Source organism: Hesperophylax consimilis, chromosome 19, assembly GCF_061612785.1.
Source record: "Hesperophylax consimilis isolate HC1 chromosome 19, BYU_Hcon_1.0, whole genome shotgun sequence".
NCBI classification, from domain to species: Eukaryota; Metazoa; Arthropoda; class Insecta; order Trichoptera; family Limnephilidae; genus Hesperophylax; species Hesperophylax consimilis.
In genome coordinates, this window is record NC_142854.1 from 14,823,206 (window position 1) to 14,849,168 (window position 25,963).

The window sequence follows — 25,963 nt, forward strand, 5'->3', positions numbered from 1 at the left end:
CGGTGGCGATGCGGCTCTCGTGATTTTAGTAGTGTTGTGTACAGACCGTGCGCGACAAGTTGTTTGCGATGCGAGTACACAACAACACAAGTGTTGTGTCAAGTCTCCCTTTAAGTTTAGTAGATAACATTGTTTGACTTTAAGCCTTTAAATAGATAAAACTAATTTAACAAATACTTTAGACATTGAACAGGTAGCTTTCTGCTGATGTGCTCATATATAATTTAACAATAAGTTATAAAATAAATGAGTTCATTAAAATTAAAAAAATAATTTTAACTTTTCTTCTGTCCAAATAAATAGTCATCCAATCAGGTTTGAATTGATATAAGTAGCATCGATGACAGGCTGTGGAAGTTTGTTCTATGCTACCACTGCTCTATTTGCAAGGAATCGTTACCTTTAGGAGGTATTTAGTCAATATCTCCATTCTTCAGACAACACAAATGTAGGTGTCGAGTGTCCTGTAAAGTTGCACCTTTGTAGATATTTTTCACTTTAAACCCCCAAATAGATTAAACCTATTTAACAAATTCATTAGAGATGTTATAATTTATTGCCATAGGAAATAATACTGTCTAACAGTTGCTTGACTAATATATGTATGTGTTCCCAGGGGCGGGAGCACGGGGCGGCAAAGGTGCGGGTACAGCGGCAGGGGGCAAGCGAGGGGGCGGCAGCAAGGGCGGCGCGTCGCGCACGGTGGGGGTGGCTGGCGGTGCGGCAGGGGGCGCGGGGCCCGGTGGCAAGAAGAAGCAGCAGGCGGCCGCCGCGCACCACCCGCCCGACTCTGAGGAGGAGGATACGGCCAAGCCCATGTCCTACGACGAGAAGAGGCAGCTGTCGCTGGACATAAACAAATTACCTGGTGAGACACTACCCATTATTTTTCTTTACTAACTGTAACGTATCGTTGTTTTATAGGATAGAATACTGGGCCCTTAATCTCCAGTATTCTAACGAGGAAGGGATCTGGTAATATTTTTAACCTTTTAAATGCCAGTAAGTAGAAGTGTAGCTGTGCACAGCAGGCCGTGAATTTTTAATCAAAATAAATCATTTTTAAATCTTATTTTTATAAATTAAAAACATTACACCTTGAAATGATATTTAAATGACTTACCAAATTTATTCAATATTCGATGTTTTAGCTTCCTTTCACTTAGATAAACATATTTAAAAAAAACGGGACATATGTATGATACAGATGCTCAAAGAAGAGCGAGTAAACTTGCTATTTTTCTATGGCTGGCCTGCTGGGCACGGCCAAGAATGCGAGTAAACTCGCTCTTGGCACATAAGCGGTTAATAGTCGTAGATTCTTATATACGGATGTTGTTTAATTCGGAATATAATAAACTGACAATACAAGTAACAAGTTGCCTAAAGGCCGTCTAGCGAGAGAATGAGCTCCTCGCGACCCGGCACAGTAATCGGAGGCCGTTGGTAGCGTTCGGTTATGTTCGGTAGAACCCGAACCTGCCCGAACCTAAATCACCAAACACTACACTAACGTTTCCATGACAAAACAGAAGATTGAAGAAAAGATTTAAAAGAACCTACCTAACCTAAACTTTTGTAACCTAATCTAAAGCTGAGATCCCACCCGAACTATTTCATTGTTTATTTCATATTTTTCACTTTCGTTGTTCTTTTTAAGTTTGAAAAGCTCAAAAATAGTAAAAAGGTTAACTGCATGCGCGCACCGCCGTGTTTGAATGTCTACCTAAAGGTTTAAAGGTTAACAGCCGTCCTCTAGTGGTTTATTTTTTAAGTTATTGATCGCAAGGTTTTGCACTTGACTAACCACTTCCTTTTAAAAATCGGCTGCCCTAGTCGCTCTAAAGGTTTTATGGAGCTGTTCACACTTATCAGACACGATTAAAAGATGTCTCAAGCAGTTTTTGTCGGATGGATGGCCTGCGCAGTGCATCCGTTAAGAAATCGTGTTTGAACTGGCTCGCTCTTATTTGTATATGGACGCCTTGTCGGATATCTCAAGGATCATATTAATAGTTTGTATGTTTGTGTGTGTGTTTAGGCGACAAGCTAGGCAAAGTGGTCCACATAATCCAGTCGAGAGAGCCCTCATTACGAGACTCCAACCCCGACGAGATTGAGATCGACTTTGAGACCCTCAAGCCCTCCACGCTCCGGGAACTGGAGAACTACGTGGCGTCCTGCCTCAGGAAAAAAACTCGTAAGCAATACTGTAAGTTCCATACGACATTTTTATCCCATCCCCAATTCCCAGTGAATCCACCCTTCCAACCAAACAACCCACCCAAACGCGTTCAATGATGTTTATCAAAATGTAACAAAAGTTTTTTTTATCTTTTTGTCAGCATATTATGAACCCCTCGATCTATTTGAAATTAAATGTCAAGTGGGAATATTTGATTATATGATATTATTTTGCCCGATGGTTAACACGCTTAACCCGTGGGTCCTCTGGCTTATTCTGTCAAAATAAATGGAATATTTCTGAATGTATCCGAAAGTTGATGAAATAAGCATTACGATTTTATTATTAGACATACTTAAAATTATTGAAATATAAAAACTTTTAGTTTAAAAGTTTTAAAAATCGGTCACTCTACGCTTTTTCTAACTAAAAACGAAAAAAATAAAAACACATATATTATACGACAATTGAAATTTTTTTAAAAATATAAACTTTATCGTCACCTAACTTTTTTTGTCATTTCATTTAAAAATAATTAATAAAAAAAACACAAAGTTTCATAAACCTTTCCAAATTGCAGTCGGAAACTTTGGTTTTTTTGAGAAATTTTTCTGTGGTTATCTTTTAGATTTGAACATAAAGCGTGGTATTTTCTCTTTCTAACACTGTTGAGATGGTATTTCTGTTCCCAAAAGCGAACAAATCAGCCCAAAGGGTTAATGTGTATGAAGTTAGTTTTATCCGCTCGTTTCTGACTCTACCTTACCTTTGCTATCCGAATGTAGTTTAGCTGTTTTCATAGTTGATTGTTTCATAAATTAAATGCGTTTATTCAATTTGTTTTGTTGATTTTTTAAGACGGTTTAAAATTTCGCCCAGTAATGAAACATGCTGATTTTTTTAGTACAATGATAACATGAATGAACATTTGTCCTACCTGAACCTTCCCAAAGTTGTTGCTGTTTGTCTCGAACTGCAGTCGTCTTATTCCCAACATGTTCTTGGCTTTCATTTTGTTCATAGTGCAATGGTGTCCATTAATTTATCACTAACACCCTTTATTTTGGTTTTTCACATTGACTTTTGTTCTATACACACAACTTATTATATTATTTGTGATTTTCACAGTCGAGAAAGCATTATCAAGATTAATTTTTGGGTTATTATTATGCCGTGTTGCACTTACTCCTTAAGCCAACGTTTCGGACAGCCTTACAGTGTCCATCGTCAGGGCATCTGTGTAGATGTGGAGAAGTGTGTATTTATGTATATAGAAGTGATACATCTTAGGGCCGGTATTATAGTATAATTATTAGTTAAATTAATGTGGTTTTCATTGTTTAGTTTTGGTGTAGCCGTCAAGTGATGTTTTTTAGCACATTAGTCCCATTAATATGAATAGGGTTTTGAGGGGTTTAAGTCCCATATATAAACACACACTTCACTACAATCTGCACATCTGCCGTGATGATGGACACCGTAATGCTGTCCGAAACGTTGGCTAAAGAAGGAGGAAGCGCAACACCTATTATGTATATTGTTTCCCTATAATGTAATAGAATTATTATGTGTTGTAATAGTCTATTTTATATATATTGTAACTATTGATGATTTCTTATTTTATGTATATACTAATAAGTAATACACCTAACAATGTCTTTAAATTATTGCTACTTTTATGTATTAATATTTTCCTAGTGTATTATTGTTTATTCTACTTATTTTACAATACTTTCTACACATACTAATGGCATACATTTTCCCCTTAAACAACTACAATAATACAGGGTGTTCGGGGGGTAAAGTGCACAACCTTCAAGAGGTGATTCTACATGGTGGTAAAAGTAAAAAAAAGTAATAACTTTTTTTGAAATTTTGTTGTTTTTTTACCATACAAACAATTTAACTTTTGTACCTGTAAACTACCTTAAAACGATGAAATTTCGAAAAAAGTTATTCACTTTTTTTTACTTGTACTATCACATAGAATCACTTCTCAAGTTTGTGCACTTTATCCTCCAGACAACCTGTATATCATACTTCACACATTTTTTTGTGTAAAGATCTCACACATTATATTATACTGCATGCAACTCACGATTATTAAAACATGTTTCAATATTTTTTAAACAACACTTTTTTTTGGAAATCACATTTCGGGTGTTTTTGAGATGATTCCTCAACACCGCTTGATTTGTAACATCCGTAAAATCAATTCCTTAATAAATATTGTAACCATGAAAATCTAAAAAGTAATTCATATTGAAAAGAAGACAAAAATGCACTATGAGATTTTGAAACCGATGCAAATAATGAATCAACGCTTCCCACAAACACATTCCAGGTTTTAGGGCCAATAGCAAAGACCTTATTACAATTCCACTACCTAAAAATGTCATTGGAACTGAACATTTACTTGGCATGATTATTATTGCAGATTACATTGTCAACTAACTTAGATATATATCTATGTAAGCCTTTCACCAAAACTCATTATTCCTAAACTGTCTAAAGTCAACCAATATTTAGGTTGGTTGGTTTGTTTGTTTTAGGTAGGGGTTTTTAAAACCCGTAACACAATTGATAATCATGAAATGGACGATCAGCACTATTTTTTATTTTTTTGACGGTTCCCGTTGAGTGCCAATTCTTGGCTTTTTCAGTTTTTCACTAGCCTGTCAAGCATATCGGGAGTATTATGCTTGTAAGCTGATCCCAATTTGATAAAACTTAACTCTTGACAGGCCAAGATGCCAAACAAAAGATCTGTAACCAAGTGGGTCTTCTGACGACTTAACTACGTAACTTATGTATTTGTGCAGAAATACGTAAAATACTAAAATGATATGTCAAGTATTTAAGCTAATATAAGGAGGATGGTAATTTTGGGTACTACCTACTCCCCCACTTGGCTGCGAGATAGTTAAACAATGCTGAGAATCGGGGCCGTCCAAAATTTCAAAAGTTCAAAATGGTGCTGGTCATGATGAAACACCGCAACCTTAATTTTTTTTCCATGCTGAAGACTCGAAATACATTATTATATTTATTTTGTCAAATGTAAGTAATGGTGATTACTAGATGAATCATTGTATTTTATCGAGTTGAACATGATAAATAATATGTGGCTAAGATACATATGTTTTTTTGTTGCTGCGAGCCGCTGATTCGTGGTTTGAATACCAATATTGTTTTTGTGGCAGATATTCGCAACAGTATTAGCCCGTTTATTTATGTTTGTTGTTAGCATAATATGGTGGCTTGTATGTATAGAATTGTAATGAATTGGTTGGTGATGAGTGAATCCACTCAACCAAAGCACAAGTTTGATTTTGGGACAATATTGTAATTTAATTAAGTGTATGATTTCAATCTTCAGGTACAATAATCCTTCATTAACAGCCATTAGTGCCGTAAATGCCCTTGAAGAAATAATATGTACAATGTTTAAGTAGGGTGTTAACCGGCTTCATCGGCTAACCTCCTACGCTGATGTTGCTTCACTAAAACACAATATAACACTGGAAGTCTGATTAAACAGTTAGTTTTGGCTATGGATAATGAGGGATTAGTGTACCTATTGTAAGTGGGAGTATTGTTGTTACTGACGTGTGGGGGTTGCGTGTGTTCCACAGACAAGCGGGTGTCGGGCAAGTCCAAGGACGAGCAGATGGCGGAGAAGAAACAGGAGCTGGAGAAACGGCTGCAGGACGTAGCGGTGCAGCTTGGCTCCAATAAGAAGCAGCAACCCAAGAAAGGTACACACTCCATCTCAAATCATCCATCCAAGAGTATATTATGTCAAGATGGTGAGAAAAGTCTAGAACAGGGTGGCCACAGACCTGGACAACCGGGAATACTCGGGGAATTGACATTGGATGTCAGAGAATTTATAAATATTCTTGGAATATCAGGAAATTTTTTATTTTTCGAAATCTGATATATTAAGAAAATGAGTTGCGCGGACGCCCCTTCAAATTCATGTAGGTATTCAAAGTAAATTTGTAATAAGACAACTTAATCTCGCGTAAATTGAAAGATCGCAGCTGGTTTGCCATTGCGGCAGGGTTAATTTTATTACTGATTTTAATTCTTTACTAGTTAATACAATTATTAATTAGTTCATTCAATTACAGATACTAGTAATTTCGTAAAAAATGAAGACATATTTCCATGTAAATTGATATTTCATAGCCAATTACCATTGCGGTCTGCTTTTAAAAATCAGTAAACAGTAAAGTTAAACGTAAAAATACAATATTTCTGTTTAAATCGAAATTTCGTGGCCGATTAATGTCGCGGATGGCCCATCATATACGAGAGTGGTCTGAAAAGTTTCTGACCTAACAATGAAACAAGAATTTTTTTCTTAAGTTTTATTATTTATTTTTCTACATAGTCTCCTTGTAACTCTACACACTTCTCCCAGCGATGCTCCCATCTCTCTAACCCGTCCAAATAGTACTCGGTGTTTTTCTCTGCAAAATAATTGTTCACAAAGGTGATTGCCTCCTTATTTGACGAAAATCTCTGTCCTCTGAGCGCAGTTTTTAGATTAGGGAACAAATAGAAATCACTTGGGGCTAGATCTGGTGAGTAAGGTGGATGGTCAAGCAGTTCCAACCCTTAATTCGTGGATTTTTGCCATGGCAACCACTGAGGTGTGAGACGGCGCATTGTCTTGGTGAAACAGATTTTTCCTTTTCTGCAAATGTGGCCGTTTTTCTGCAACTTCTGCCTTCAGCTTGTCAAGTAATGATGCATAGTATGTTCCTATAATAATTTTCCCTTTTGAAGATCTCCATAACTATCCCAAAAAACAGTTGCCATCACTTTCCCAACCGAGAAAACAGTTTTTGCTTTTTTTGGTGCCGGTTCTGTGCCAACAGAGCGTTGGAAATGTTAATTCGAACACTTTTTGGTCTAACGTGAGCAAACGTGGCACCCAACGCCCGGACAGCTTTCTCATGTCTAAATCTTGATTTAATATGTGACGGACACTTTTTTTGGACATTTTCGTAACCTCTGCTATCTCTCTCACTTTAATTCGGCAGAATGCTAACACAATTTGGTTAAGTTTACCGGAATGTTCATCGTCTCCCAAGCTTTTACGGCCTCGTTTAAATTCAGCGGCCCAAATTTTCACTGTGGTAAATGATGGTGCAGAGTACCCATACACAGAGTCCAACTCATCTTTGATTTGCGTAGGCGTATTGCCTTTGAAAAACTAAAATCTAATAGCCGCTCGATACTCAATTTTTTCCATTTTCACAAAAATACACACATCGACTCACTCAAACGACTGTCAACTAAAAACTGCGCTTCCAAAATGACAGAAATTTTGGTGAGTAACTGTCAAAAGATGCACAACTACATTCACTAGCTTTTATTGACGAGTACCGCCATCTTTGCGTTGAGATCGGAAACTTTTCAGACCACCCTCGTATAGATATTCAAGGTAAAGTTTTTTCTAAAATAAAATTTTCGAAAGATTTACTCCAATGTCAAATAAAATATAACATAGAAAAATGTAAAACTGCTCTGGAAAACCTGGAATTCATCAAAATCTGTTTTCTGTGGCCCCCTGTAGAAGGCCTTCTCTCCGGGCTGCCATTATATGTTTATTTATTTTTACGTAGATAGTATGCATTACCATATTACAGTTTTCTCTGAGATGCATGGCGGTAATTGCCACAATACATCTTCAAGTATCGTGGTAATTACCATCATGCATCTGCACGGAGGTATGTACACACACATGTTGCCATTACTTATTGTCAACTTGTCTGCAACGCCAGTCTCCCACGACTCATCGTGTCTTTAAATATGATTCCCGCGATTGGGGTCTCGTGATTTCAGCAGCAGCGTGTGCGTGACTAGTTGAGTACACAATACGAGTATCGGATTTACGTATTACGCATACCCTTGGAATAGAAGGGACTATAGACTTGTAATTTTAGTCCTCGAATTATTATAGAGTTTCCACAAATGTCAAATGTCAATCCCATCAAGTACATAATTAATATTTTGGTATTGTGTATTTTGTGCAGATGGCGCCAAGGAACCGGTAGCCGCATCCGGCCGCCTCTCTTCCAGCTCCAGCTCCTCGGATTCCTCCAACTCCTCCTCCAGCAGCGACTCTTCATCCTCCGACACGAGCGACAGTGAGGCAGGTTAGGTGCCCCCCACACCCCACTCATATACACACTCACACTCTGTTCCTTTTATATAACCGACTCGACTAATCAAAAGACACCTTTATCTATTCTCGTCGTGGGTCCGTCAAATGAATGGCATTAATATATTTTAAATTGAAAAGTATGTTTGTGAACTGTCACATAATAATAATTATTATGATGGCTCATGTTTAAATGAAAAGTGAGTGAATATTATATTATGGATGGACATTATAAATGATCATTTTGGATGGTTTCACATCCGCACAGTGATTATGCGACTATATGAACTGTTCACCCGTTTGTTTGTTTGCGTTTGGTTCTAAAATGCCAGTGCGGCGTAGAATAATAATTCAACCGATAAACGATATAGTTTTTAAAGATAAAACAGAAAAACCAATATTTCTAATGTTGGTAAGTTAGATACAAAATGTAGTAAAAACATTAGTAGGAAATTTTTCATTAATACGATGTAGTTATAAAGCGTGTGCAGAATGAAATATGGCCTTTTTACAATATCTTTAATATAAGCCAATTTAAACGTGGAGTGCTTTGGTGGATGTTATTTTAAAATAGTTATTATTTAATGGATATCGTCCGATATCACTGATTATAACTCTTTTGTATGTGTGGTTGTACTGGATGTAAGATCGGTTAGGTTAGGTTATTCGGAGAGATCTAGCTAAGTTTTTATCACGGATGGGAAACACAGCGTTATAGTCTTTTATGCTTCTTTTAAGTGATATATTATTGTTAACAGATATATCTGTCATCATCATCTTTTAGCCTTTTGGATATTTAACAACAATAATTATTGATTACATTGATTAATTCTAATGTATACAACAATAATACTACAGTGAAACTATTGACAAGTTTTTCAAGGGAGTTTTTAACCTCTAGGGGCTGATCCCCTGCATTTGCAGCAGCTATGGGTAGTGTGGAGCCACGGTACCAACTCAATATTTTCATATGAGTCAATTGAAAGTTCATAGCGTATGAGTAATCAGAATACTGCCCTCGCCTGATATGCTTCTCCCGGCATGGCTCCCCCCATACAGCTCCCAGCATAAGCGTACCACTCTTGGTATGTCAGACTGTCAGATGCCCTTCTCGTTTCTGAGTACAATTAGTACTTGGATAATTTTAATGGCGCTATTTTTTCTAAAGTTCAATTGAGCCGTGGTACGGTTTAGCGGGAGTCGTACGAATACGGCTCATCAAAAAGAGCCAGCTCAATTGTGTTGCTCGTTCATCATGAATGGCTCATTTCTAATTTGCAATGTTGAAGCAATTTTATTGTCGACCTTTTACACTCATTTTCCCTTCGGATATTTCCTCTACTAGGTTAGTTGAAGACAAAAATGAAAATATAACCATATTGAGTATGGTATTGTCTACTTTTAGGCTTTAACAAAAATATGTTTTTTATTTATTGAAGTTTCTTGTCGGCCATTCAGTCTTCAAGGGAATGAAAAGCAAACACAAAGCATGAATACTTTGTATGTGAGTTTCACTGTAGTTTATTATTTCATTTCACAAACATAAAGAATATTCAGAAGGTTGAATATTTTAAAACAATATATGATTTGATTTTATATTATTGTTATCAATGTTAAAACATTTTTTAAATTTATTTTTATTTTATTTTTTTTAAATAATCATTTACTGTTAATGTCGCTCGTCCGCAGTGGCATTCTTAAGTCTTTGGTTTGATTTCCTAGGCAATAACAATTTAAGTTTACAAATTTAAAATAGATAAAGTAAAGCACAAGAAAACTTCCTAAAACATTTTAAACAGAGTAGGTTATATAATTATATAACAAAATCATAGAAACATTTATACTCCCACACACACCACTAAAATATAATATGCTTTATTTTATGTTGAAAATGTTTTATATAAAATGTATTTGTGATTTGTCGGAATATACCACCGCACTCAATTTGAGGGTGATGTAGACGACGCTTACCGTGTTCCGACGCCGGTTTCCCTCCCCGATCCGTACACTGTACGTAACGTTGTGTACACAATTCATCCATATCTCTCATTGTCACTAACAACACAATGCGAATGCGGAGCGAGACAGGCTCGGCACGTGTGGTCGGAATGTGGTCGGAGTGGAGGACGGAGGCCAACCTCCGACGGATGGTACAAGCCTGGTACGAAGTGGAAGTCAGTCGGACGGAACACCACACACAGACAGCGCAGCCGACAAACCTTTTCACCTTGCGTTCATTATTATAACTATATCATGTTCTCTCCTGTTGACTTGTGCTCATTCATATTTATATATATGGTATTGTTTATGGGGCGGCGGCGGTGGTAGGTGGTAGGCCGCGCCGCCGCTGCTTTTGATCGCGCGAGGCGTCTGTACTAACACGAGACGGGAGTAGGAAGCGCCATGCAAACAGTGTGAAGGGGCGGGACCAGTCTGCCGCTGCGCTGCGCTGCCACGCCACAGCCACGTGAGCCATTCTCAGAGACATATATAGTTGATTGTGGACATAAGGCAGAAAAGGTTTTGTTGGCGCCCATCTTCCCGTTCCATGTGACGTTCCATTCTTACCATGATTTGATTGTTTACCATGCGTTGTATTATTGAAAGCTGGCCTCCCTCCTTCACACGTTGTTTGCACATAGATCTGGGTCAGTCAGTCAGTCAGTCTGTCCACCCACCCGATTCTGTATTAGATACTAAATATCTATCACATCAGACATGGCAGCTTTTGCAAAAACTCCAACCAACTAGATCATTATTCATTTGTTACTGTTTTTACATACTTTTTGGAGTACCGTGTTTAATTTCCTTGTAAAATGAAGAGGCCACAATAAAATTTGTACAAAATTTGAATGTAACTATTTGCAATAATCAGTAGGAAAGTTTTGGCATTATCATTATCAGTCATCAGTCATCTTGGGTATTGATAGAATATGTCTTACTATTATATAGATCAACCTCATTTTAATTTGTTTATTGATAATTTATTTTTATATTAATCGATTCGTTTACAGTTAGAATTCAATAAATACTAAGGAAATTAATAAAATGTCTGTAAATATAGTATTTTAATAAGATGAAAACATATATCATTTTTATTGACATCAGTTTTAAAGTTTTAACTTTGAATAAATTCAAAATGGTTGACAGCCATGGTTTATTTATTTATTTATTATTAATTGAACAAGAGTTATTTTAGAATATATTTTATAGTAGTGTTTTTGGGGTTTGCTGATTGTGTAACCTAATTGAGATCATAATATGTTGAAGAAGAAGTGCGGTGCGGTGAGGTGAGGTTCAATAGAGTTGTGTTGAATTAGTCATAACGCATTACCAATATGTGTGAGAGAGACAGGTGCCCCATTTTGACTGTAACTTATATTGTTTGCCGTGAACAAATAATTCTGATAATGCCAAGAGTGGAATACTAAATGAAATGATGTAGCAATTGTGGATATATTTGTAAGAAAATTATTATATTATTATTAAAAACGAAATTCAAAATATTATTACAAATTTGGGAATGTTATTTTGATCCAATATTTTGTTTGTAAGAACTGAAGTTGCATTTCGTTTGTAGATTTAATATGTTTTGGTCGTTGTGACATTGTACATTGTACGCTGGATACTTATCTCTTTAAGCGCAAACTGCGGGGAAATGAAATTTAAAGGTAAATTGGCCATATTAGGATAATCTCATGTGCTGGCTTGTCCAGTTACCTAACGAGCTCCCCCTTGCGAATGGTGACATTGTACAGAGTCCTCGTCTGGACTGGACTGGACTGGACTGGACTGGACTAGACTAGACTAGACTAGACTAGACTAGACTAGACTAGACTAGACTAGACTATACTAGACTAAACTAGACTAGACTAGGCGAGTCAAGCCGTCAGTCCAGTCCGGACCGAGGCTCTACCAGACTGCACCAATATAATATAGTTTATTCCGCTATATACGTATGTTTGTTTGTTTGTAAGGCCGATGTGGCAACTGTTGTTGGAAAAGCATTTGTGACAAAAAAGAAGAATTCAATTGACAAGCCTGATTATTATTTCCGCTTATTTCGTTGTGAAATAAAAAGAATGATTTTAAATGTAAATATGAATTATTAAATATAAAAAAGTATGTAAGTGTAGTTTACATATTCTGAAAATATGTGTTTTATTACCTTTTCATTAATATAGTACAAGATTAAATATATTTAGCTCAGACCAGCTGAGATAAAAATACTGAATTATATTCTCACTTGGAAAATTGAATTGAAACATGATCATGTGTTAAAAATTATTGTAGGTTATAAAATTCAATAAACAACCTATTTGCATGTAAAAATGACAGGTTTGGATTTTTTGAAAGCAAAACAATTTTTCTTATGGTATATGAAAGAACTTATTTTGAAGATCTTCTATAAATTATTTTATTTAGTACTGAGCAAAGTTAATTCGGAGAGAACATTTAAAAAACAATCATTTATATAATATAATATCAGGTACAGAGATGGGTAAGTATAATATAATCACTAAATAAGTGGGTAACATTTGTCTGTCATCCCAATATCAGCCCCAATCTACTTCTCTACTGTATCACTAATTCATAAATAAAATATCAATTTTCTTTTTAATGTTTTTAACGGCAAGGTGATCTGTTGTGGTGTTTTGTCTGATGGAACGTTTTGTACCTGGTAAGTACACATTTTGCATACTGATATTGTGAGGCATATTTTATATATTCCATTTCAATAAAACACTCGAAGATTAACAAATATATAAAATAAAATGTTTCATTCTACATGTCCATAGATTGAAAGAATTGATTTTATTATTTTATGTAATTGTTAATTATTGTTTTAAAAGACTCAATCAGCATATCAGTTATTTAATTCCTTAGGAACTGGGAAACCCCCGAGGAAAAAGGTGAAGAAGAATTTGCCCCCACCCGCTGCTAACGTAAGTCACACTTTTTGAACTCTATTTGCATATGTTATTGGTACAAAACTCATAATTATTATACTAAATCTGTTTCTCTTTCATCTTCTGGCTTCATTGTGGTATTTATGATTTACAGAAACAGCCACCACCGGCACAACCACCTGAGAAACCTCCCATGGCCGTAGTAGCTCCCCCGCGATCCCCCCCTCCCCCCCCTGTGGTCAGGAAGCCCTCCCCACCGGCACCCGCCCAGCCCGCTCCCACCCCACCCCCCAAGGTCCTCACCCCACAGCCCACCCCTCCCCCTACTCCGCAGCCCATCATCACCCCGGTCCCCATGGCCAGCTTACTGGCCGTGCCGCCGGCGCCTTCACCCGTCCCTCCTCCGCTGCCCGCACTTCAACAGGCGGCTCCGGTAGCCACTCAACCCGACATCGTCACGCCCAGAGTTCAACTGCAGCAACACACCCCCACCCCCACCCCCACTAGTGTGCCCCAACACTTGGCACACCAGCCCTTCGATGAAGTCAAACCCAACATCACGCAGAACCAAGCTCCCGTTCAACAACAGCAGCAATCCATGTTACCGCAGCAGTTGCCTGCTGTCACCACCACCGTACCTTTAAGTCAACCATCCCCCTCAATACCCACAACCGCTCCCAACATCCCGCACCAACAAAACACACATCAGAATAACAATCAGAGACAGATCCACAACCAGAACCAAAACCCCATTGTTCAGCAGAACGGCATTAAGAAACAGCCCGAATTACACCAACAACAACAGCAGCAGCATCAACAACAACACCAACAACAACATCATCAGCAATACTTGGAGCCATTGGAGCATTCCCTCGCCAGTCTGGATCAAAGTTACAAGTCTGAAATGCCACCAAATTCGCAAGCCATGATGAACGCCGTGACGCAAAACAATTTACTGAACGACTTCACGTTAGGCTTAGCGAAACAGAACAGTATGGACTTGGGGCACGTTCATCTGATGGCGCAACTCCAAGGTTTAGGACCTGACATGGCGGGGCTAATGAATAACACCAATAAATCTGACGGCTTCCTTCCTTCTCACAATGGCTACATGAAGCAAGAGAGTCTACACGACCCCATGCAACTGAGTGCTTCTCTATCCAACGCACTCGGCATGGGGCCTGCTGGTTTGGTCATGCCTCCCGTCTCTTCAATATTCGATCCCCTCCCAACAATACCTGTTTCGCATCAATCCATGATCCAACAGCCTCCGCCGATGATGCCCACCACCACCATAATGCCTCCGACGCACATCAAGGAAGAGAAACCAATGATCACCCCCAAGCCGATTGAGGATCTCATCGGTATACCGAACATGAACAATTCCGTGAATGAACGTGTCAAATACGACGATAAGAAGAATAATTCATCCAGCCAAAGGCAGGAGGAGAAGCCCATGAGTAATAGCTTCTATCAGGCGTTCAAGCCGAAGCAGGAACAGAATGTGAAGAACGCCACCTCCTGGTCTCTGCTCGCCCAGGCTGGCAGTCCTCAGGGATCCAACGTTCAGGTTGCGCAGCAGAGCAAACCTAAACCCACCATGGACAGTTTTCAGGTAAGGCTCGATTACCTATTATGCATTTTTAATCAGTACTCTAAGGACGGGTTGTTTCGGAGAATCTGAACAATTCATCAAATTTCAACGTTCATTTTCAAGTTCTGTGAAAGATTTTTTCAAGTTCTGTTTTTATTTCAGTTTTGTCAAACAACTAGCCTACAATGATATAAAAACAGAACTTGAATAAGTCTTTCACAGAACCCGAAAAAGAACGTTGAAATTTGATGAATTGTTCAAATGCTCCGAAACAACCCGTCCTTAAACTAGCGTAGACCCATTAGAAATCAAGGGTTATTATAACTGGGATTTGTGAAGCTGAAAATATTTGCCTCAGGATCATGCCTTTCAAAAACAAGTACTGTCAATTTTATTTGGAATGATAAATAACCTCTGTCAAAATTTAAACCAGTGAAGTGCACATTTCAAATATATTTATTAATTAATTAAAATGAAATAATTTGGGTGCCTACTTTATCGCTCCATCTGAATTGTTCCATTTTTCAAAATTGAAAGTCAATTGAACCTGATTAATTTTATGCAGAAATATTTCACATCACAAACAAACAGAATTGAATTATTATATTGGTATATTTAAATGAGACATGGAGTTAAAATATAGGTTCTGCTTTTTTACCTCCAACTCTCGACATTCTCTAATTACAATTACCGTATCCGGTGTAGACCAAAGTGGTTTGGTCTGCTTATCGCGTTCTAATAGTGGAACAAGTTTCGACGAGATGTTAATACGCCGTAGCATCTCTAATTGTAGTAGCTCTATGGTTTGATTTAAGAAATAATATTTTCAATTTATGATTCACATGTCTATAATTTTTACAGTCAAAAGTGCAATTTGTGGTAAAATAAAAAAAAAAACAAAATTTTACGGAATTCTTAAACATTTTATAGCTAACGTAAAATTGCCCCGGCTTTGACCGTAATTTAAGCTTTCCCTCTTTTTATTGAAGAAAATATTTTTAATCATTTCTTAAATGTGAATACTGCACAAGAGTCCCAACTGCTCCCAAACCGTCGAGAGACAGTGAGACCATGGCATCCCCAATTGGGGTATGTGGTGAGGCTGATAAATTATTAAGAATAGATTGTAAAACTGATGGGTTATAATGTGTCATGATGAAGGCCTTCAAGAAGCAAGCGCGGGAGAAGTTGGACCGTCAGCGAGCTTTCCAGGAGCTTCGGAAGAAGGAACAGGCCGAGAAGGAGAGACAGCGGGTGGAGAACGAGAGGAAGCGGGATCCCGCAGACGAGGAACCTGACAAGACCAGGTAAGACACCCCACTGTCTAATAGCCTGTCTCATTTCATTAATACGGTACAGGTGTACAGTAGATTCTGCTTAATTGGGATTCATCGGTCCCAAATAAGCCAACTTTAAGGTAGGTACAATGTCCGAAACATTGGCTAAAGAAGGAGGTAGCGCTACACGGCATAATACCCCAAAAACAAATCACTATAATTACAGTGTGGTGTTCTAACTAAACCGTTCGATCTGGTGTCGTGTTCAGGGAATGCAATCTTTTCTAACAGTTACGATGAATCAACAAGATTGTTCATGATTTTGTATAAGAATACGGCATCAGAAATTTTTCTGCATTTATATAAAGCGGTAGGGTCAAACCGATGATGACTTAAGCGATACTATAGGCGAATTACAGTGACACAAAAATGACTTCTTACTCGCGCGGTAGTGTAGTGAGAACTGAAAATCTTTACATTGATGAATGTTGGCGGACAGCAAACATCCGGGGTGGTTGAAGTCTACCGAATTAACTCCCGTATCGCGTTGACTACCTTCCCATCATTCACGCCGCATACCCGTCCTTAGCAAAAATTCATTTACTGAGACACTTCTCAATGAAACAGAATGGTGACCCAGATAACCAAAGTAAATTTTATTAAGTTATTTCTTTTCGGTTCCTTAGGTTTTGGTTCAAATAACCGGCTGTCCCGATAAACCGTTGTACCAATTAAGTGAAATCGACTGTATATCGTTGATTTGCAAGAAGAGTGATCTGAAATAATTGTTGTTTTTTTTTAAATTAACGCCATACAAGCGGCTCCGAGGGAAATTATTTTCTTATGCCTATTGTCTAGCATGGTGGTCGAAAAATCCTCAAAGCATGTAACAAACAATTCAATGAATAAAGAAACTTTAAAAAAATAAAATAATAATAATCTTTGGAGATGCTCTATGAAGGGTCTTCTAAAGAAATGAAGGACTGTAAGTTTTGGAAAAGGTATGAAAGGCGTAAAGGTACCTGGGGGTCAGTGTGTATGAATCCATCCTTGCCATTACAGCGGCAAGGTGATGGGTCGAGAGAAACCGGCTGAATAGGTGAAAGGGTCTTCCTCAACCGGCCTCTCCCAATCCGTCCCGCCACACGATTGGTGGGCAAATGCACCCGTCGCCAAGACCTGGGCAAACCTCCCCGTGGAGCCAGGCACCCTGCTAACTCACCAAATTTAGGGAACCACTTGGGGTGACCTATAACAGAGGTGTTGGTTATCCAATTAATGTTTCCTGGGCAGCGGTACCCATTTCCGCCTCCCACAATGCATGAACGATTTTCTGAGAAACTAACCCTTTTGAGTTATTTGGCAATATCATCTTGGAGATAGAAGATAATGGAGGTAAGAACACACTTCCACATTCTTCTGTTGAACTGAAATCAGTGCAGTCAAAATTATATTGTCATTGGTCCTGTTAAGATCTCTTGCCTGACTGAGAAATTTTTTATAACTATTGTTCTTACACAAACGCTTCGGTGGAACTAACGTAGAATAGCGTTTCCTCCGCCAGCCGTTCTGACACTCTTCCGCATGTCATCGTTACCTATGATTCTGACAATGTTTGTTTATAAGTTTAAAGTTCAAAGGTTTATTATCTTATTTATTCATTTTAAAAAAAAAAGACAAACATTCCCGGGGTACGAATAATTTGACAATATTAGAAAAACTACCATCGAAGACGTTGCTTGTGCAATGATGAGGATCTAGCTGATGGAATTGAATTGAACTCACGACACCTTGGTGGGAACCAGAGGCATCAGCCACTGACCGGTTGATTATGTTCTAATGAGGTTGTCTCCAATTTTTTTATTTTGATGGAAAGTCCAAAGAGTTAAATAACGGCAGTAAAATTAATTTTTCGATATCTCTAAAATTGACAAAGTTATGTATTAAGTGAATTTGGTAAAACAACAAAAATGAGATCACACGAGACTTACAAGAACATTCAGTACAATTCATAATTCGAATGGCAGTACCGCTGCGTATGTACCGTGATGTCAAAAGTTTTTTGGCCTACTGCAAATATCAACATTTTTATGGCTTATATCTTTGGTACCATTAAGTATTTTCCAAAAATCCAAAATTTCCAACTTCAGCATGCTCTGATTAATATGATACATTTGAAACTAATTTCGTTGAAGTAGATAACCTCATTGGTAGCTGGATTCACAACCTCAATCCTTCAGATGAACTCGCAACCGGCGCCCGAATCTCACGTTAGTCAGGATCGTAGTTACTTTAGCCACTGACAGTTTATAGACCGCTTTGCTTTGTCGTCCTTGAACCTTGTTTGGTGGTAAAACCCACAGAATTGCTCCTGTGTCAACCTAAAATTGTAGCAGTCGCCTTTTTACTACTGTCTGTGGTGAAAAGAGACTAGAGATTGAGCTGGAACAATTTTATCTTCCCTGATGGGGATGGGGATTATCTGGCCTGATGGAGTGAGGGTCATTTTACTGCAGCACCGAATTGGTGAATCTTCTGGCCATGTGTCCATGCTAGCTGCCACATCTTAGTTTCCATTTACGTTCCACGGCGCCGGCTTAACCCCTGGGGGTAACGCAATGAACGTTCAACACTGCAGTTTTGTTATTACCTCTACTATAAAGACAAAAATGTCACTGTTATCTAGTAAGTGTTGGCTTTATCAAAAATGTCTTTTTATTAATTGAAGTTTCTTATTCAATAATATTGATAATAACCTTAGAATCAAGATCGTTGCAGATTCGCTACATGCGCATGGGAATTTCGAACTACAGTGTGGAAATATTGAAGTCTTCACTTTGACAACCTCCTTTAGAACTTACAAAATCATTGTCACATCTGTTTAGAGTTGTTCAAGTTATTTAGTTATGCTCGAGTTTTGCGCCACCTGTACGGAGAGTGGAGATATCCTAAGGGGAATTTGAAAGTCGTGTATGATTGCTTACGGCAGCAACGGCTAGGAATGACGTAACGCTTATGACCTATGGATATGCACCCAAGACAAGTTGAAATGGATTTGCCAGAAGTGAGTCGTAGCAGATGGCAGTGGTCAAGGAATAACAGGACCAACCTTCACTCATTTGTAATGTAGAATGTCCATAGATATATGGATATAATATCTGAATGCTTGGTCTAGTGTTAGCTTATTAGCGTGTGTTTTTCAATACAATCCTTATTATCGGTTCAATGTGAAACTGAAAAGTGCTGGTTAAAGATTGTGTCTATTTTTCTTTATGAATCGAAAGTGTTATTATATTATTAACAAGGCCGTTCGTCTGTTGTCAACTTTTAAAAATCCAAGTTTCCCCTTTTTGTTTTTGCCCAGTTGCGCCCACCCTAATGAATATTTGCTAGCGCCGATTGTCTACTGATAGGGTACGACTATCGTGTTAACAAATTATTTTATTTGTTTCAGAGACGCAATTTCAGAAACTGTAATAAAAGAGGAACCCTCCACAGGGATATTTACTTGGAAATTAAAAGAGGATGACTGGTTAATTATAGACCTCGATCTAGAAGCTGACAATACCCAGTGACATTCCATTTAAGTGACCAATATCAATTGAGGACATTTTACCTTCATTTTAAAAAATATCAAAGATTAGACTAAAAAATAATTGGTATTTATTCTAAGTTAGTTGACGATATTTACCATTCATTTTGTATTATTATTACTTAAACATTCTGTGCAAAGTGCCATTATTTTGTATCTATATATTTTATAACATAAAGAAATTTCACTCATGTAAATATTGTAGGACTAACAATATTTTGTCCCCTCGTATAAAGCAAGTCATTTTATTTTTTTGTTGAATTTTGTCAAAATTTGTCCTGGAATATAAAAAATATATGTTACAAGAAGGATAAAAACTACACGAAACTTTCTGTACGAAACTTGCCAAGGTGTGATATTTTTGGGGTTCCATATGGACCCTCGCCATGAATGGTTCAAAACTAAAAGACTTTAAATTTATCTGTGATTTTCAAAATAATTATTTACTTGTACTATTCTCTGTGATTTGTAATTATATCCTTCCAAAATAAAATACGTTCCCTATAGAGTTTTTTTTAATAACTATAACTACAGCGAAAATCTGTTAATTCTTCTGCTCTTCTTTCACAGGGATACGCAAGTATCCTATACTCATGTTGTATAGTCACGTCGCAAACAATGTCCGTACACATAGCTACTGGAATCATGAGACCTGTGTCGTCATCAAACATTGTCAAACTAGAATGCTTTCGTAACTTCACTCACAACTAACAAGGTGCTGTAGCAGTCATTTTTATATCCAACATTCTTTGTTGACTGTTTTGTTCCTAGCATTGATTTAAAGCACACGCATGCTTTCAAAATGTCTGAAACAAGAGATCACAAACAATCTCTAGGTGGGAATAGTCAGACTCTCTCTACTCTCTCTCTCTCTCTCAAGGCGATACCCAGCAGTAGGAGGGACATAACTGACCCCCAGATTCCTACCCACATCTCATATCTTTTCCTTCCAAGAAAATCCTCCCCTTCCTTTTCTTAAAAAGAGCATCCACACAGCATCCCCAAATAGGGTGACCGGATAACTCATCAAAATGATAATTCAAGACACATATAAAAAGTGCTACAGAGTTATGAAAAGTGATTAAACAAAAACTAGGTTAAATAGTTACATATATAACCTAGTTTTTCATAAATTTATAGCACTTTTTATAGGTGTGTTGAGTTGTCATTTTGATGATATATCATGGAACCCCCAAATAGACATTTTATTTTCACCGTAGCTTTCTGTGTGGAGTTTAAAAAAAAAAGACCTCGCCGACGTGTTTACAAAATGTCGGCCAAGTGTGTCTGTGTACGATGTATGGCGGGTTCCAATATACTTAAATCGTCGAATATCAGGGAATTTGAAGAATCGTCCAAATTCTCTGAAACAACCCGTCCTTAATATTATGCAATCCCTTCACATAACTGCTTACATAAATTTGCTTGAGTACATATTCCGAGAAATGTTAATTTAAACACACAAAAAACATCAACAATAAATTATTGTTAACCTCATCAGAATGTTCAAAATTGTCAGAAAACAAACCGACAGTTTTAGACAGCGGAAGCTAGGAACAAACTTCACCTTTTGGTTAAGCTGAGATCCCACCTGATCTATTCTATGATCATTATTTCATAGAACTAACCGCTTGTGGAAATTGAAGGATTGGTGCGCTTTCAAAATTGTCAGAAAATAAACCGACAGTTTTAGACAGCGGAAGCTAGGAACAAACTTCACCTTTTGGTTAAGCTGAGATCCCACCTGATCTATTCTATGATCATTATTTCATAGAACTAACCGCTTGTGGAAATTGAAGGATTGGTGCGCTTTCAAAATTGCTCTATTCTATGGTCAATTCTATAAAGAATAGAACGAAAGTTGAAGTTGGTTCAATATTGATTTTCTATTTCTTATCGGGTGTTCTATCGCATTTCTATGAGATGGATCGTATATAGATGAGGTGACACATGAGGAAGGCCAAAAGAGTTTGGTCAAGTATAATTATAATTTAGTTTATAATTAAGGGCTCACATACCCCTGTGAGCGCTGAAAACCGAGTAAATTAAAAAATATATATTTTAAAGGTTATATGGTGAAAAAAAAAATAATAATTTAACTTTTTTTTATTATTAACTTTTTATAAAAAAAATTTTTACGGTTATAAAAGGGACTACTGATGTAATCCATATGGTGCCTCCTTGTCGACATATAAATATGGGTATATGTATGATGAAATCTCTATCCATCGTTTTTGAAGCGTTCTATTCAAATAAACAATAAATCTGGAAATATAGGAAAAATATGTTATGAAAAGTTCCGTGATTCCTAAATGCTTGACTGCATCAATTCCCTTTTCAGCATGATTTTTTTTTACACTTATTTGACAACTTTTAATCTTTCTTGAAGAGCGTGCACTTTTTTGACTGCACGGGCACTCGGCTGTCTTTGAATGTCTAACGATAACTAATGTCAGAGTCGGCAGCGATCGATTTAGTAAAATAGTAAAAAAACAAAAACTGCATGCCCTCACAGAATGTTAGTTAGTATACTTGCAATTTTTCTACAAAATTCAAAAATTGTGCCCTATAACGCTGTTAAACGTGGCATAAAGGAACGATCGATGTAATCTATTTTTGTAAGTTTTGTATGAAATTAATTAGGGACTGGAAGATACATGTAGGGAAATGATTATTTGAGGAAAGATCGATCAAGATTTCACTTTACAAATATTTATTATGGCCGTTCTTACCCGGAGGTTGTTCACTCTTGCCAGAAATTGTGTAACAATGCATGTGAGATGACGCAGTTGTTTATGACAGAGAAATGAACTTGTTTTTCCTCTGCTGTTTTTTTTTGGAAAATGATGCTTGTGTCGTGATGGAGGACTTAGCCAGTAGAGGAATTGAATGTATGACGCCTGAGTGGGACTCATACGCAATGCCAACTCAGCCACTGACCGGTCTACCTTTGAACACCTATGACTCCCGATGCAAGTTTAAATGCCCCACACCAAAGAGATTAAAGAGCAAGCCTTGCGGCGGTTTTTAAGTGGGGCCCACACTATGATTGATTTGCACAATAAAATAGTTGGTAGAATATCACAGCCACATTTTAGAACATTTATCCTTTCCCAGCGGAGATACTAATTGAATGACTGCACTTTTCCACAGCGGATTCGGTGAACTGTAGGCGAAACTTGCTAGGTCGTTTCAGAGCAAAGAGTCAAACACTCCCAAGTGCAGATTTGAACATAGGGTTGTGAAGCAATGGCATAGATGGGCCATCACGAAACAATGCATGTGCTTTAGATCAACGCTAGGAACAAATCAGTAGACTAGTAATGACAGGATATAACAATGATTATGTACTTGATCTTTTCTATGATGATATGGAAGTTTGTTTAGACTTACAAACAACTACATACATACATCTTCTATAATATTTTCAGGAGACAAGGTACAACCAAAAAGAGTTGTAGGTATGTAACAAATTTGTAAAGGTATTGGTTTTATTTGGTGTAAGTATAACACAAGCAGCCATGGTAAGTATCGAGAAAGACACTAGAATTATTAGTAATCCGTTTTCCTTCTGTAGCTGCAGTAAATCAAACAATGTCTTTCAGAATGGAGTAAAACATTTGTCACTGAAGCATTTTGGTTGTTTTTTTTGCTAGAAGTTGTCAGTTTTGCAGGAGAAACAAACTGTTTACTTATTAACATAGTATGTTTTTTTGCTAGAAGTTCTGCAGGAGAAACAAACTGTTTACTTATTAACATAGTATGTTTTTTTGCTAGAAGTTCTGCAGGAGAAACAAACTGTTTACTTATTAACATAGTATGTTTTTTTGCTAGAAGTTCTCAGTTTTGCAGGAGAAACAAACTGTTTACTTATTAACATATTATGATTTTTTTAAATTTAGTGATTTGTTTTTCGGAGCTAGAACAAAACAAAGAAAGGATAGACCTGCCCATAAGGGTGAGGCGAACAAACCAACTTGAACAGAGTGAGGAAAGTGGAGTAGGTATGTCCCTTAGTCCTCAGTGATTTGTCAATAAACGAATCTGACAGTCTGCAGGCAACTCGCATTTTAGAAGCACTATTTGATTAAATTAATTTATAAATTAAATCTGTTTATGAATAACTAGTCCTTTTTACAGTGGTGCGCCATTTGTTCGGTGCTTAATTGAGAATACCATATCAGGTGAACAAAGTTTCAGCTTATTTGCAAAATCGAATATTTTGTTCCAGTATTACTATTACAAATGTTTTATAATTTACTCACTGCTGTAAAAATAAACAATTGAAATGAATGCAGGCCTTGTGTAGATTAGCACCACAGTGGACTGCAGTGTAAACCATTGCCTTACTAGCAAACTTTCATTGTCTGCGCAGGGTCTGGTTTCTTTTTATGGTCTGCTCATACATGTCCAATTACAACACATTACAAATTACACAAGCAGAAATGTTACAATGCGGGATAATTAAAAAATTACAGTATGACAAAAATAGGGCACAAAAACAATAAAGATAATGTCAAGACAGGAACAAGGTTTTGATGGAGTTCACGACTTTTCTGCCACAGCAGTACAAAATATTAGTTGGTAATATTATTTAAACCTTCATGGTGCTAAAAAGATTATCACGGGGTTTGCCTTCAGCTTGTCAAAATGATATCCAGATTTTGCTTTAGGGCTTGTCTATGTCTTCTTTGGTCTGTGATGCTATACAATTTTAGTTTTCTTATAAAATAATTCAAATTATAACTGTTTTCGTTTAACACGTCGTAAAACCCGGAGGGTCAAAACGAAACACAAGCAGCGGTGATGGGAACCTCCAGACCCACCTAAAAAATGGAATTTAAGTGCTTTCATACAATTTTATTTAATATATCTAATTTTAAATATGACCTTGTGCAATTCCTCATATTGTATATCCTATAAGTTTAAAAAAGAAATATTCCGACAAATGTAACGTCTGACCACAGCGAAACGGAGACTAAGATTGCCTCGCCACTCGATTTAGCGGGGTTATGGCGATGGTGCATTTTTTTGTACATTCTATACAGAATTATAATAATGACTCATTTGAACCGTGTCCGATTATATTCATATTTACTTGGAATTTTCCCTAAATATCTGTTAAAAGATTAAACTAAAGGAAATTAGCCTTAATGAAATATCTATTTTCAAAGAATGAGGGCCCAGATAATCTTATTTTAAAAATTGATTTCCTTTCAAATTATGAATAACTAAGATGAAATAGGAAAAAAAAGACAAGTCACTGAATTTGGGTTTAGTCTGTAGGGTTCCAACCACTTATGTAAGAAGAGGCCCTAACATGAAGTCCGATTATCATTTCGACGAGCTGGAAATAAACCACGTGACCATGTTTTCGCTTTGCTTAGTACTTCGAATAATCTACGATACCAGTCCTACGTTGAACGCCAAAGAGCAGAAAATTAAAATTTGCAGCGCAGTCCACTGTGTTACGTTTCTAGGCAGGATCTGAATGTTTGTTCTTCAACAAATCGCCTGTTATGCGCCATGCGGTTAAATGGTTCCATGATAACTCAACACAGTGACAATTCAACACCCCTTTTAAAAGTGGTACAGTCATGCGTTATGTGCAAATTTAAGTGCTCCAGCCGACACTGCATAATTGCCTAATAATGAAATCTTCTTTAGAGAAATGTGCAACTGAGAACTTTCAAGAGTTATTATCGGAAGACTGTAATTCTACATGATCATTTTACTTGTTGACCATACTTGAGGTGGTTGAGTTGTATCGATGGTGTTCCAAAGACACATCAGGTATAGTTATTCTCATTCATTATAGGGATGCCTGTGTTACATTTCCTTTTACGAGGGGCAGCTTTGGCAGTTGATATTATGAACCTCGCGCTATAAGATTCAGAAGTTTACTTCAAATTATATCTTTCATTACTTAGATTGGCAACCCGATAAAACAGAACATGATTAATGAGTAGGTTCTAGGCGTGTTGTTTGTCCTTTTCGTCATGGAACCACTTAGGTTAGGTTTTGTTTTCTTTTCTTTTCTTTTCTGTTCTTTTTCTTCTTCTTCTTCTTCTTCTCTTTTCTTCAATGTTCTGTTTATATTGGTCATGGAACCACTTGGGTTACTTTTTCTTCAATGTTCTGTTTACGTTCGTCATGGAATCAATTAGGTTTCTTTTTCTTCAATATTCTGTTTACATTCACCATGGAATCATTTAGGTTTCTTTTTC

The 25,963-nt window shown here is 37.1% G+C and overlaps 1 protein-coding gene across 7 annotated transcripts in view; it reads left to right on the top strand.

Moving 5' to 3' along the window:
* fs(1)h (female sterile (1) homeotic) overlaps nt 1-25,963 on the top strand; it is a 65,898-nt gene that overhangs the window by 26,934 nt on the left and 13,001 nt on the right. For 4 of the 7 annotated variants that reach the window (XM_089643154.1, XM_089643150.1, XM_089643152.1 and 1 more), the window contains 7 exons: nt 617-868; nt 2,042-2,212; nt 5,821-5,943; nt 8,236-8,358; nt 13,251-13,309; nt 13,428-14,888; nt 16,029-16,174. In XM_089643154.1, the coding sequence (XP_089499280.1) occupies nt 617-868; nt 2,042-2,212; nt 5,821-5,943; nt 8,236-8,358; nt 13,251-13,309; nt 13,428-14,888; nt 16,029-16,174 (2,335 nt within the window). Of the gene's footprint in view, nt 1-616; nt 869-2,041; nt 2,213-5,820; nt 5,944-8,235; nt 8,359-13,250; nt 13,310-13,427; nt 14,889-16,028; nt 16,175-19,598; nt 20,459-25,963 lie in introns of those variants that run through there. The other 3 variants (XM_089643155.1, XM_089643151.1, XM_089643156.1) reach the window with 2 other exon arrangements.